The following is a 15,945-nucleotide window of genomic DNA, read 5'->3' on the forward strand; positions in this document are numbered from 1 at the left end:
CAATATAGTGCATATATTTAGCAAAAATGCTCTTCCTAAGTTCGTTTTTCTAGCAGACTGACGAGTTTTTGTACACTGAATGGCTTTTCTTGAGGTAAATGTGACGGTAAATGTTTAGAAGCTGTTTTATTGACGCCTTTCCACGGCTGAAACACTGATTGAGCAATTACGTGTGACGTGATACGGATTTTGGTAAGTTGTACTGTATCTTTAAACATACCTTTTGATGTTTTTTCATGTTTATTTCGTGTCGTAAGTAGTAAAGCGTACAAGATTATCGGTTCTTGAGCTCCGCGTTGCCGCTTCGCTGAACTGAAGTGCTACTAGCCTTAAAGCGAACTGTCATGCGAGAAAAGAAAGAAAAAAAAAGAAAAGAAAAATGATCTCGACAGCTCAAGAGACAGACTCTGACGTCGTGATTACAAGCTCATCACGTTTCAAAATGGGAGGGCATTCACGTGCATTTTTTACCGAGGAAACTCTTATATAAAGGTGCGTTCACGCGGCCTCGTAATTCTTGTAGTTACGACATTCTAGCTTGTAAAAAGCGTTCACGTCCTCCTAGAGCTCGTAATTACAGCTTGTAAGCTGGGAGTTTCCTGAAAGCTCCCACATGAAACGTGGCCGCTGACCGCTGTAGATTCATTTAGGCGTTGATAGTGCTGCCATGGAAACGCATAATTCCTAGTCCAAGAACCAAAAAGGACGTGAACAGCTCCGAATATAACGTCACGTGTTGTTATCTCAAGATTCCGGTAAATACGAGGTGACGTGAACGCAGCAAGAACACGAGAAGGCACTCCAGTCTATGGGAAAGTAGCCCATTTTCCATTCTTGTGAGGTTAACTGTGGCTTGCAATTTCACCCCTAGTGATTGTAACATTGTGTGTGAGGCGGTAATGGTGTGTGTGAAGATAATGATACTTTTGTTTAGTTTAAATATGCCTTGGATTTGCTAACACACCATGTTTGCAGGCATTTAAGCTCATAGTAAATCAAGTGTGAATTTATGGGGGGGTCGTTTTTGAGTACAGGTTTGGTAATGACACTCTCAATGTGTAATAAAGCTATTCTCGGGTGATGTAAAAATATTAAAATTAATGAATTTTTAAACTTTAATTCTACAGCATTAACAGATTTCTGTTCCCGCCACATCCCATATCAATATAACCAAGAATAAATGTTTTTGAGACGTTTGAAATGAAAATGCCTAATGGTAATGACAGCATTATTCTAATAAAAACATGAATTTTGAAAAGAATAGGCTATTAATGATGTTCAGTTTAGACAAACACAAATTTTTTTAAGGTTTTTTAAAGTTCTTTCTACAGTATAAGTTCCTCAGTGAACATGTACAATGAACTTCCTGTCTTAACCCATAAGAACCCGGACCAATTTCCCCTTCTAGGAAAATTATGGGGCATATAAAACAGACTAAATGGACCACTTAAAACATGTTTCTGCAGTTGTTTTTTAAATACAACCACTCCTTGTCAAAGATCTGTAATGTTACATATATGTGACATTGGGCGTTTATGATAAATTTTTAATGTTACATATTTGTCACATTGGGCTTTTATTTCTCATTTGAAAAAAATAACATTTTGTCAGTTTTCTTTCTAAATATATTTTTTTTTTTTTCTATTTATTTTCTTTTCCACAACATTTTCAAAATTATAACTTTTCTGGGAAGATAAATAAAAAAAACTTATTTATAGTAATACAGTTTTTGCATTTTATTTGCTTTGCCACATATTTCAAAACCACAACTGTGACCATTCAATTTTACAACAACTTTTTTGTAACTTATCAAAATTCTACCTTTTCAGGTATACGGTTTAACCAGAAATAAAGTTTTAGAATATTTTTTCACAACTCGAAAATGTGCAAACTGAATAAAAATAAATAACTACCTCGCACTGGAGGTAAACATGTTGAATATGCATGTAGTGCAATAACATTGCAAAAATGTGTATATTGTGCAATAAAACTGTCATTTCATTAACAATGTTATTAATTTTACATTTATTTTGTTTACATATGTTAAAATATGCTTTTAATTGAGCAGCAGAATATATATAACACTAAAATGATTGAATCAGCTAAATTATTTGAGCAGCTCATTACCATTTTTCTTAATGTGACACATACGTCACATCAAAATTCCACCTGTTTTAAGGTTAACAGCCCGATGTGACACATATGTCACCACAACATTTTCATAACTTGTTTTATATCAATTTGTACAAGACCTGTTTTAAAATCAGGTCAAGTGTAATCTAGGATATGTTATTAAAACATTAGAATTGTTGCAACATAACTTTAGTAACAAAAACAAGCGTTTTTAAAAATTGCTGAAACTGCAACATGTGCACACCAGGCAGGCCACCATTTTGGAAATGTTACCATGGCAACAAAAATGCACAGATTGTCACATGACTGAACCTGGATGTTCCTTAAATGTCACTTAGGGACTTCCTGGGTTGAAAGTAAGGGATAATGCTTTAAAAAGACCTTTCCAGATAATCACCAGTGTTTGTGACATCCACGTCACCACGGGTTCTTATGGGTTAATAAATGACAGAAATTGTTGCAGCTAATCAGTTACTAAACCATAGTTACTAAAGAGTGGCTGGAAACTAGAACAAAGGAAAAATGTGACCGAAGATAAACTAACTAAAAGTCCAAACATAACAGAACCGTGACAATATGAATATATAATTCATATTTTATATCCAAATTATAAACATATAATTTTTAGAACATTAACGAATTTGTTATTTTAAAAAATTGTTGAAAAAAATACTAATATTCACATTAGACACAAGCACTAAATGACTACAGCATATAAATGTTTAATTTTTTTTCTACAGTCGAATTTCCTAATTTTAACACTTTTCCCCAAATTTATTATACAGACAGGAAGTTAAATTATGACTTTTTTGGTGCAAAAAAAAAGATAGGATGAGCCCAAATTAGAAAGCCTTCTCTTTTTTTTAACCTCATGACACTATTAAAAATGAGAAAAAAGAAAAAAAACATAATAATGCAGCAGCCACATATATAATGTAACATAAAATAACACCATTTCATTTAGCATATGCATATAATAAAATTGCACAACAGCAGTGATGTCCACATTATTACGCATTTAAAATAAACACTTAATATTGAATAGTATGTACTCAAAAATGTTCACAAGACTGTTGGGTAGCTTTCGACACTAGAAGAAATAACAGAACAAAACCTACTTAAAAAACAGATGAACAACACAAATTCTTCTAAAAGCATCTATGTTCTTGTTTTCCCTCTCTGCACAGCATAAATACAAATAAAAGCAATAAAACTGAGGCTCACCCCCTTAACTCGATTCATATGGGTACTGTGTATAAATGTGATGAGCAAAGCTATTTTAATATTCAACTCCCTGCACAGTTCCTCCTAAATATGTCTCTTAAGAACATGAGAATTTAGCACGCCGGCAGCTGTCTCTTGTGAATCATTGATTGTGGATTGCTTGACATTTCTGGGGTTTCACGGGGGAGAAGAGGCCACTGCCAAAACAGCAATATTGATCTCCACCCAGCTCCAATAAGGGTCATGAAAGTCTTGGCCTACAGTTCGTCTGCCTCCTTAACTTTCAATTTCCTTGTAAATGATCAGCCTAGTGGGTTTTTTCGAGAGTTTTTTGGAGAAAGGAAGTGTATACACAGGTTTCCCCCCAAGGCTTGTCCCAGCGGACCTCTGTTCCACTTTCATAATCCCGGTAAAAAGAGAATATGTAATTCAACAAATCGGAGATTTGTTTAAAAATATCCTCTCAGTGTCTCTCGCTCTTCCTCTCAGGGCCTCCGGATCTCCAGAGATGTTCAAAAGTATCTAGGCAGCAAAAGTCAAGATGGAACCTGGAAGATATTGAGGGTGATGTAACCTCATTAATTCAGCATTTTTTTTTTTTTTTATTGTTTTAGATTTTCAACCCCCTCCAGCATGACAGTATATTAGTGGGGTCTCTCTTAAAGGTAGGGTAGGCAATTTCGTAGAGGCTATCAAAAGCAAGCTTTGAAAGCATTAGATCCCGCCCTCCCTTCAGTACGCCTTCCAAAACACATGAACAGCACAGCCAGAGCAGAATCTGCAAAGCTTCATGAGAGACGCCGTTAAATTATTTAATGTCTCAAAGCAGAGATGGGCACTTGAGTTAGAGACTCGGATTTGAGTCGCACTCGAGTCGCATTTTAACAGACTTCAGACTCGGACTCGACCTGAAATGACTTCAGACTTGACTCGAATCGGCACAAAAGACTCTGAATATTTTTAAAACGACTCAAGTCTTTTACCCTTAACTACTGATATAATATAAAGAATTTGTGTTGTGTTTAAATGGTTTTATATCTGCGTCACATATTTCCTTACGTGTCGTGGTAGATTGGACTCTTGTCATAGAATTTGATTACATATGTCTGTGCACGTAAACTCCAAAATGTCATAATAAGAGTCCCATGCAACATGACGGGAGCCACCGTGCCACATGGTCTTTTGTTTGGGTTTATCATCACGTCAGATAAGCTAGATGCACAGAATGAGGGGAAACAATTAAAGACACCGGAACAACATCATCAAATTTTATGAGACATCGCATTCACAAAGGTTAGTCACACACAACTACCTATTATACTGTGGTGTAGCTGCATGGCTGATTTGAATTGCCAGCCTGTTAAAATATGAAAGAAAAAAAAAATAGACTTTAAACCTAGCACTATGTTTTATCAATCTTCGTATTATTTGCAGCTTTTCTATTTCTTAATGTGTATAAAATAAAAAATAAAATTACATTTTAAAATATGTGTTTAATCATTATTAGGGCTGGGAATTTAACGCGTTAATTAGATTAATTATGGAAAAAAAATAACGTGTTAAAATTTTTAACGCTTTTAACGTAGGCTACTTGCCCCGCCCCTAGACATATAGGTCATCTGACATTTCATACAGTTGTCTGATGATGTATATATTGCAGGGCAACAACTCACTGCGTGGTATAGCCTATAAAATGCAGTTAGAATATCCATAAAATTAAAGAAATAAAAGGCGAAAGGCGATCGATTTGAACCCTTTGAAGTGAACGACAACACCGGTAAGATCAGAACGTTCACTTCTAAATTGCTTTTGCACTTTGGCTTTGGTGGCAGCACCCATCAAGTGTTATAGGTCAAAGTGTTATAGGTCAATTGACATGATTTAAAGATAAAACCCGATTCAAATATCTGACAATAGGCGACAATTTATGTTTCTGCCGGTTGGTGCCCACACTCCATAACTGCACACGTAATATCTGAGCCAAAGTAGAGCCGTGAGGACACTATTGATAGCACGTGAGTTTTATTACATTTCACATTACATTGATGTGTCGTTAAAAAATGCCATAGCTGCCTCAAGTGAACTATAAAAATGTAAAGAACATCACGTCTGCAAGCTGCAGTCATTTTTATCGGTAAAAATGAATGGAGAATATCTTGTGTTTTCGTGGCTGCTCAGCGCCTATATAGTCTATAGTTCATGATAGACTATAGTTAACAATTTGTGAATATTTTGAATAAAAAAGGAAAAACAAAATAAGAGATTCATCTGTCATACAGTGCTATTGTGTCTGCATGACGCGTCACCCCCCACATTAACATAAATGTGCACATTTTAATAAACTTAAGTTACCTAGCTTTCTTGGTAGCCTTCAGTAAATTGACCATATGTTTACTTTCAATTTCATATGTCCATATTGATAAAAATGAATAAATAAATAAATAAATAAATCAAGATATAGTTCAAGCCAAAATTAAAATTCAGTCATCATCTACTCAACCACATGTCTATTTGATGCTTTACAGAATAATGACTTCAAGTTATCTTTTGGATATAATTATTCAGCCAAATCTGATGAACGATAAATTTGTGATTAATTACATTAATTAATCACCACATCATTTAATTAGATTAAACATTTTAATCGCTTTCTAGCCCTAATAATTATACATCAAATATGTATGTTAAAAACAAAAAGTTAAAAGTTGTATGTTGCTCATATTTGTGTGTATTATATATATATATAAAATCACATTAGAGTGAAATAAACTCTTTCAATGCATATTTTCCTGTCTATTTCATTCATATCACACAAATTTCTAATTATGCTTCTTTTTATCACTTTGAAAATGGATTACGTACTAATCTAGTGTGATTATGGGGATGAATATGAGGAGAATGGCAAGTCGGACAACCACAGATGGTCTTTCACAGACGAGAGATGACAAACTGATCAAAGGAACCACGGCGGTATGTTTGTTGATGTGCAATGATAAAAGTCAGCAACGAGTTAGTATATGCATCTGCACGTCCTGTACTGCATGTGAAGACAGCATACACTATAAAAACATATTTATTTAAATGAGCTCTACAATTGCCAAACTGTCAGGATTAATAAGCAAGGGGTATTTATTTGCCAAATGCTGACAGGAAAAATAACTTAAAAAAAATAAAGATTTTACTATGTTACTATGTTTTTCCAGTTTTGCCGAAAGGCAACTGACCTTAACTGTGATTTCCTCTGATCTCATAAAAGGCTTGCCAGGAATATTTCTTCCAGCGCACACTGAATTTCAAAAGATATATCATGCATTCTATTTTAAAAAGATAATTATGCAGCCTGTCATATGTACAAAAGCTTTCTCATCTCTTTATCCTCTCAGAATCGGTGCATTCAAGGACAGTACCATGTGGAAACCGCACAACACTTCAGGTAACAATTCCTTCAATTAACACGTCATGACATCTTTTATCCCAGCCACTTACCATTTCTCATCCAGCAATATTTATGAGTGCATTTCCCAATTTTACTGAAGCGTTTTGAAAACCCATTCATTTTGTAATAGAAATGTCAAGTATGATTGTTTTGAGCTGAAAATCTCATTGACTTCAGTCAAAATGACAAAACTTGGCAGAGAGTGTGTAAAAACTCTTCTAAAAATGCTTATTTATTTGAATATGTAGATTATTAATGCACTTTTTATTAGTCTGTGGCCTTTGTGACAATGTTCAATCTGAATGTGTCCTTCAAAACACTCTGAGATACTCAAATTCAACCGATTCAAGCACATTTAAACTACAGATCTCTTTATTTGGGAGTTAATAGACCATAAAGTGTAAAGTACACAAGAAATATACCTGTTAACATGTTTATTTGACATTTATATATATATATATATATATATAGGTTATGAGACCAATATGAGGGCAAAGCATGTAAATGGTGAAATGTGTTGAGATCGATAGATAGATAGATAGATAGATAGATAGATAGATAGATAGATAGATAGATAGATAGATAGATAGATAGATAGATAGATAGATAGATAGATACACAATCAGACAGATAGAACAACAAAACAATATAAATAAATATTTGTTTAGATCAATAGTTTAGATAAATGAAATAATTATGGTGCATTAAAGAAATGGTGAAATGTGTTTTGTTGATGGACTCACATATCGCTGATGTTTCATCTGAACCGTCGGGGCAGTCAAGCTCCCCGTCACAAAGCCAGCTCTTGGAAACGCAGCTGCGTCCGTCGCCACAAAGAAATTCTTCGATGTCACATGCTTGAGGAATAGTGGAGAGTAGAGGTGGAAAGATGACGTGGGGAGAGAATGAAAAATGAGAGGTCATGAATAAGATGTTATAGTATGTTTCTCAAGTTTGTGTTGAGTATTAATGCTGAATGTGGGTTTACAGTAAAATGACAGATATGGTGTATGTGAATGAGTGGTACTTGACTGTTTTAGCTTCATAACCCACATTTTACATTGGAAATCATGAGGAAACACAACAGTACCAAAAATAAATATACATAATAACAAAAATGTATGTACATTTATAACACTATAACACTATACTTAGTATTATATTACCTTTGCATCAAATTACAAAAAAACTAGTTAATGCTACTGTGAGGGTGTTTCTAATACAGAGGCTGTGGGTGCGACGGTAAAAATGACATTGTTCTCTCTTCTGACTGCTGTTATCAATCGCTCTATATTTTTTTCCTCTTTTTGGAAGTCTATCGTGGAGTTTTTCTTTTGCTATTTGCGCAAATGGAAACGCAAAACATATATTTAATGAAGTCTCTCATTCACTGCTATAAAAGTTTACCCAACTATGACGAATTCCACCCCGGAAATGTGAAAAGGGCATATTGCTAAACAGTCAGTGTTCTGAGACACACACTTAGGACTGTACATGTGCATTGGCTGGTCCAGCTTGAAATAATAAGCTTTTTTTAATGCTATTTTAACAAAAGAAACAACACTTATGAGACAATTGTTGTCAGAGTTCATTGGTGATTTCAAATATGAAATTTAATCATAAGCTTGGTGAACAGCTTTGGAGAACTTGATGTTTCCCTATTCAAAGAGATAGGAGCTGTACTTGCATGACTGGAATGTCTGAGAGGCGTTTCAAAGATGGCCACCAAAGTCAAATGACTTGCCTTGAAAGGGACTTTGGCTATAGCTACATCCAAAAACTTAGGCAGCTGGCTTGTTGCCTCACTGCCTTGCAATGACTCAACAGGCAGAGTTTGCACACGAATACCTCACAAAACTGATTTCCGACAGACTTCTGAGGCAGCGTAATATTTGAATGATCTACAGCAAAACAGAACAAACTTTGGTGAGAACTAAACAAATATTTGATTACTACAGTAGTAATTTTTCACAAAAAAAAATTTCATCAGAAGTGGAAAAAATTGGTCAAAAACATACATTTACACACAAACTGACCAGAAATCGCAACTTTCAGACGCCATCTTTCTTTTTCTAGCTAAACTGTTACCGAATGGAACGTATTGGATTGCGGGATATCAAAGGCAACGAAGGATAAATCTTTGATTAAAAGTAAATTTTAAACTAAACTACAGATCTGGCTTTTTGAGGCTATAGTTTGAATTTATCCCTTTGCATGATACATTGACATTTTCAGAATAGCTCATTCGGCATTTGTTTCATGTGTCAATGAGAGGAAGAGAGGCACTCGGGAGCATGAGTAACCGTCATATCTTTTGAAAGTCCATCACATAAAATAAGTCTACAGGCTTTCATAGACAACCTAGAAAGTCAAGGAAGGTCCCATTTTTAAAGTTTCTGTTAGATCATAATCTCAATAATAGGTAGAATATTTGTAGTCTCAGTCATCAGTTTAGAAACAGGCGCCTCAAACCCTGTGATGTGTGGCAGCAGCAGCATGAGATCTCGGGAGAATGACCAAGCAAAAACAGATCAAGTGTGGTACAAAGCATTCTCAGATTTATTCAGGAAGAAGGGTCATATTTATAGACATAGGTCAAACAACAATCTCCAGGATGGTTTGGGCATCCAATTATATGACTTAAGAATCAAACCTTACCATGTATGGCATTTCAAGAAATATAATAAATAAGAAATGTGTGTGTGTCTTCAACTTCTGGTTATGGTTGAGAGTATCAGTGTGTCCAAGGACTACTACTGCTTGTTTTGTCTAGGTAGGTACATCATGTGCACAAAGGAAAAATCCCAAGACACAGAGAAAGTCAAAAAGTGAAGCCCAATAAATAAGAAATTATTTAACAGTTTCGTTACAAGCTGTTCACACATTGGCAATAAAAAAGCAATCAATACATGAAAATTCATATAGCCCGTTTAGATGAAAATTAAATAAAACATTGAAATCATTTTCAACAAAAAAAAATATATATATGTATATGTATATATATATATATATATATATATATATATATATATATATATATATATATACAAACCCGATTCCAAATAAGTTGGGACACTGTACAAACTGTGAATAAAAACAGAATGCAATGATTTCAAAATTTTATTCAGAATGCAACATAGATGACATCTCAAATGTTTAAACTGAGAAAATGTATAATTTTAAGGGAAAAATAAGTTGATTTTAAATTTCGTGGCATCAACACATCTCAAAAAAGTTGGGACAAGGCCATGTTTACCACTGTGTGGCATCCCCTCTTCTTTTTATAACAGTCTGCAAATGTTTGGGGACTGAGGAGACAAGTTGCTCAAGTTTAGGAATAGGAATGTTGTCCCATTCTTGTCTAATACAGGCTTCTAGTTGCTCAACTGTCTTAGGTCTTCTTTGTCGCATCTTCCTCTTTATGATGCGCCAAATGTTTTCTATGGGTGAAAGATCTGGACTGCAGGCTGGCCATTTCAGTACCAGGATCCTTCTTCTACGCAGCTATGATGTTGTAATTGATGCAATATGTAGTCTGGCATTGTCATGTTGGAAAATGCAAAGTCTTCCCTGAAAGAGATGACGTCTGGATGGGAGCATATGTTGTTCTAGAACTTGGATATACCTTTCGGCATTGATGGTGCCTTTCCAGATGTGTAAGCTGCCCATGCCACACGCACTCATGCAACCCCATACCATCAGAGATGCAGGCTTCTGAACTGAGCGCTGATAACAACTTAGGTTGTCCTTGTCCTCTTTAGTCCGGATGACATGGCGTCCCAGTTTTCCAAAAAGAACTTCAAATTTTGATTTTTCTGACCACAGAACAGTTTTCCACTTTGCCACAGTCCAATTTAAATGAGCCTTGGCCCAGAGAAAACGCCTGCACTTCTGGATCATGTTTAGATATGGCTTCTTTTTTGACCTATAGAGTTTTAGCCGGATTGTGTTCACCGACAATGTTTTCCGGAAGTATTCCTGAGCCCATGTTGTGATTTCCATTACAGTAGCATTCCTGTATGTAATGCAGTGCGTCGGCATTATGCATTAAGTATGGTATGGTTTTCCGGCCTTGACCCTCATGCACAGAAATTGTTCCAGATTCTCTGAATCTTTGGATGATATTATGCACTGTAGATGATGATAACTTCAAACTCTGCAATTTTTTCTCTGAGAAACTCCTTTCTGATATTGCTCCACTATTTTTCGCTGCAGAATTGGGGGAATTGGTGATCCTCTGCCCATCATGACTTCTGAGAGACACTGCCACTCTGAGAGGCTCTTTTTATACCCAATCATGTTGCCAATTGACCTAATAAGTTGGTCCTCCAGCTGTTCCTTATATGTACATTTAACTTTTCCGGCCTCTTATTGCTACCTGTCCCAAATTTTTTGGAATGTGTAGTTTTCATGAAATCCAAAATGAGCCAATATTTGGCATGACTTTTCAAAATGTCTCACTTTCAACTTTTGATATGTTATCTATATTCTATTGTGAATAAAATAAAAGTTTATGAGATTTGTAAATGATTGCATTCCTTTTTTATTCACAATTTGTCCCAACTTTTTTGGAATCGGGTTTGTATGTATATATATATATATATATATATATATATATATATATATATATATATATATATAAACCAAAACCATACTGAAACTTCTCGTTTACACTTCTTGTATTTAGTGCCTCTTGTAGATGAATCGCTTGTTGCATTCCTCATTTGTAAGTTGCTTTGGATAAAAGCGCCTGCCATGTGAATATATGTAAAAAAAATAAAATAAAAATAAATAAAAGCTCCATATACTGGTTCTGAATACATTTCCTCAGCTTTAAGTGAGTGTGGCCTTATCGTCTGCTCTCCTCTCACTAGTTCAAAGAGAAAATGTTCTTTCATTCACCCAAATGCTTAAAAACCAACAGCCTCAAGTAGCAAGCAATCTACTAAAAAGTGCTCGCTCATTTTTTTTTTTTTTTTTTTTTTTGTCCACGATGCATTAGTGCTTCATAAATAACCAAATAACATGTGTACTGCATGAGACCCTTCACAAGACAGTACTTAGCCTAAACCCAAACAATCCATTTGAATTACTTTCTGGCCTTATTTGTGTTGCTGTAAACAATCCCAGAGAGAAGCAGCAGGGACAGACCTACCAAAGTGTAGAGATGGATTTCATACATCAAACTGTTGAAAAGTTGAAAAGGAGCGCAGGAGAAGCTAGGAGTCTTTCAAGCTGGGAAAAGTAAGCGCATTTCCATAACAGAACGCTGTGAAGATGGGATGGTAATAGAGGAGCGTTTGTGGCCCTCCTGCTGAGTGGATGGGCAGGACAGTTTGATGTGTGAAAGCAGCATGAGTTGTGATTACAACGAGTTTCAAATCGTTCTGGTGGAGATGACAAGGAAGCTCATAGTTGAGATAGGAAGTTCAAAAGGAAACATCCTGTTCGTTTGGCCCTGAGCGCTGATGTACACGGAAACGTGTTTTGGACTCGCACTCTGGTAATGCGAAGAGTCAAAGCCAATATACAGAAATGAAGAACAGCCTTTAAACTGAAAACCCGTAAACGGTCTGTTTATGGTAAAAATCAGCTGAGATATGAGTGTTTTGTTCAACAGCATCTGCTCTACAGCATGTTTTAAGGAAAAGCACATTCAAAGTGTCTTGAACAGCAGTATGTGATTCACTGGCAGCAGGGCCGGCGCATGCCTATAGGCGAACTAGGCAGCCGCCTAGGGTGGCAGCACAGTCAGGGCGGCAAGAAAGACAGGGATTTAGTTTATTTAATTATTTTTTAGACAGTCGTTTGGAATTATTTCACTTAAATCAAAAAGTTATCACCCAATTAGTTATTCTAAATCTAAACTTTCCTTCATTCTACCAAGTACCACAACCCGACCCGCCCCACCCAAGAGTGACAGTTCGGTCTACATGCAAAACATCTTGATGTACATACAAAAATGTAATCAAAACAAATAAAACTATCCAGACATGAATACAAAAGATGACGACTGACTAATGATTTTTAAGACCGACACTTGCTTCAGAAAGGTAGGCTTATGTATGTGTGTGTGTGCATCCCCGGGCCACGGACTTGAGGCTAGCATGGAATTTTCTCACTCAAACCACTGCCTGCTGCTTCTGAATGCTTTTAGGGTGAAAAGCTGCCCATAACTGCTGGTCTAGGATCAGTTTTTAATAATGGAATATTGGCGAAACAGGTTTGGCAAACAATCCAGTATGTATATGCAAGCATGCGTTTGCAAACAAGGTTTCTATTTAAAACGTGTTTTTGCAGCGTTGAGCAATGTAACTAATCACATACATATCTGTTGATTTCTTGAACGCAATGGCCAAACAGAGGTGTTTAAGTTAGCACTGAACAAAAATTCTGGATTCTGAGTTTTGTATGCTCTCAAATCCCTTCATTATAACAAACAAAGTGTAGAAATTATGTAAATAAGAGATTCATTGTGCAGACAGCTTCATTTATAATAACAGAACTTTGGGAGATCGCGATGAAGAAATATGACAGCTTTTTAGTAATCAGGGAGCGCTCTTTGCACGCCTTCTGCCATGTCAAATCCCTTGCTTTTCTGTTAAAATTAAAAGTGGTTTGTGAACATAGACGCTTTAATAACAAACGATCTATCAGGAGCGTTTATGCTGGGCTGTGTAGGTTGTGTGACGACACGAAAATTGAACTATTACAAGGAAATGTATGCATCTTCTTAGCCTTACCATGGAGTTAGTTCACCCCATGTGTGTGTGAGTGAAGGCGGGGGAGAATTCACGTAGCTCACCTTTTTGTGTGGGTAATATTTATATAGGCCTGGCATTTATAACCTCTAGAAAGAGCTGTGCACGAAGGGTTTCAGGTGTGAGCACCGCTTGCACGCCGTCACTTCGCTTCTACTAGAACTACCACCGATTTGCCGCTTTCCATGTCTCTCTCATTGAAAATGAATTAGAGACTTTTTTGCGCATACAGTGTAAAACTGTCTTTATGTCAAAGTGGTAGGCTACAGTTGGCCCAATTCAACCTCCCAATTCACACATTTGTGTTCTAAATAGTATTCAAAATTAGAATTAGTGTTCCAAATTGTAGTGCATTGTAATGAGTATTCCAAAGACACCCGGATGGTCTACTCTTTCCGGTTAGAATCCGAAGTGCAGACCCACATCATTCAATTAAATTAAATGTGACACAATGATTGACAGTGCAGTTTAAACGGTGACAGGATGCACTTAACTGAAGGCTGGAATACACTACATGACTTTTGCCCCAATTTAGAGTCTGGAAAAGTTGATGCTAGTTGCAGGGCCAGATTTGAGTTTAACAGATTTCACAGAAAATCGTGTAGTGTATGATGGTCACAGACAGATTTTTTTAGCTTAAAAGTTTGATTCCATCCTGTCAGAGGATGTCAAACATGTTTTCATGTATTCATTTCATGTTTTCAACATGTATGAATCTTCCATGTCACTTGGAAAACATTGTTACAACAAGGAAGGAAATTTGGATAGCTTCAATTTAATTTACTTGCAGTATTGCATAAAGTCATATACTCCTCTATTAGGCTTCATTTGTCCCCATTATATAGTGTAAGTGAAAACAATCTGTTCTATTCACATTGAAAATCACAGGAAAAATTGGTCATGGCTGTCATACGCATGTAAAAGACACATAATGAATCTGACCCATAATCCTCAATCTTAGATCACAATGCTACACATGTCTGAGAAAGAGAAAGAGATAGAGATGCATTAATCCTAAAGCAAAAGGGAAAAATCAATGCAAACATATTAAAAAGGCCTTCATTTTTTGTCCTGCCTCAATTTTAAGCAAACTCTTCCATTTTTCTCTCCACAATGGCAGATTATCAAGATATTATCTCACATAACACAAACCAGGCCCTCTTACCTTAAACAGAAGCTAACACACACACACACACACACACAGATGTGCGCAAAAACTCCTCACTAAGAAAACATGAATAATTCATCAGCTTATCTTAAAATTCAGTGTGGCTTTCTCACACATTATGCCTAATGTGGTTCTGTTCACAGCCCTCCGCCACTCCGCGTCTGCTTGTTTTGTACCTGGGAAAATACTGCATGCTGAACGCATCCCTGACAGCTGCTTTTGAAATATATTTTATGGGAACGAGTGAAATATGGGTGCATAAATATACAAAACCAGGTCCAATGGTGAACATTCACATTGGCAGTGTTTTGGCAGGTATTATGATGTGAACCTCAGCACTACTCAGTTGTTTGTCAATAAATCGAGAGCATTTGTAGATTCGTTAAAGCGATAAAGTTCTCATGACATTCTGTTACAGAGTAGGACTGTGTTGACATGCTAAGTTTTGCGATTATTCACACATAGCACATTTATTGGACAAAGTTATAAAAACGGGAACATGGAATCCTGATTCGACTTTTCAGTGCCTCTTCTAAAGAACGTTCCTCCCTATGGTGGCCGTCCTTGTGAATCGAGTGCTATTGACCCACGACCAGGCATATGGAGGAAATTCTCCATGGCTGCATGAGCCAAGACTAACTGTCTTAAAGACTATTAGCTGCTTCCTCTCATTTTTGTTTACTTCTACTTAATTTCAACATGAATTGGCTATTTTATATATATATATATATATATATATATATATATATATATATATATATATATATATATATATATGCAAATATTATATTTATGCAAATGTAATTTAAAGGCCCACTGAAGTGCCTAGAAACATGCAGCATTATTATTCAGTGTTGATGTAATTTCTACTGAAACAGTATGGAAAGCATGTTTACACACTCTGAATCATTCCCTATCCCCTATACTGCACTATGTGCCATTCACCATGTAGAAAATAGTCAATGTATTATAAGAAGTGACCAATGTTAGCTGGAGCTTCAGCATCTATTTAAAATAGCAGGCGGGACGCTTTAGATTCTAGAGAACATTTGAGTGGACAGAAAATCTAATGATAAGCTGAAGTGCAGCGTGATGTCATCAAAATCATTGATCCATATTGGCGGAAGTGAGAGACTGTAAGTTTTGAATGCTTATATCTTCTAAATGCAAATTGTGTCATTTTTGGATCACAATAGCTTTTTGTGTACAGACAGCAACGTTTT

The 15,945-nt window shown here is 36.0% G+C and overlaps 1 protein-coding gene across 1 annotated transcript in view; it reads right to left on the bottom strand.

Annotated features, from left to right (window-relative positions):
* lrp1ba (low density lipoprotein receptor-related protein 1Ba) overlaps positions 1-15,945 on the bottom strand; it is a 297,751-nt gene that overhangs the window by 248,668 nt on the left and 33,138 nt on the right. The window contains exon 2 of the mRNA XM_067398603.1: positions 7,537-7,650. Within this exon, the coding sequence (XP_067254704.1) occupies positions 7,537-7,650 (114 nt within the window). The remainder of the gene's footprint in view (positions 1-7,536; positions 7,651-15,945) is intronic.

The sequence above is a fragment of the Chanodichthys erythropterus genome, chromosome 10, assembly GCF_024489055.1.
Source record: "Chanodichthys erythropterus isolate Z2021 chromosome 10, ASM2448905v1, whole genome shotgun sequence".
NCBI lineage: Eukaryota > Metazoa > Chordata > Actinopteri > Cypriniformes > Xenocyprididae > Chanodichthys > Chanodichthys erythropterus.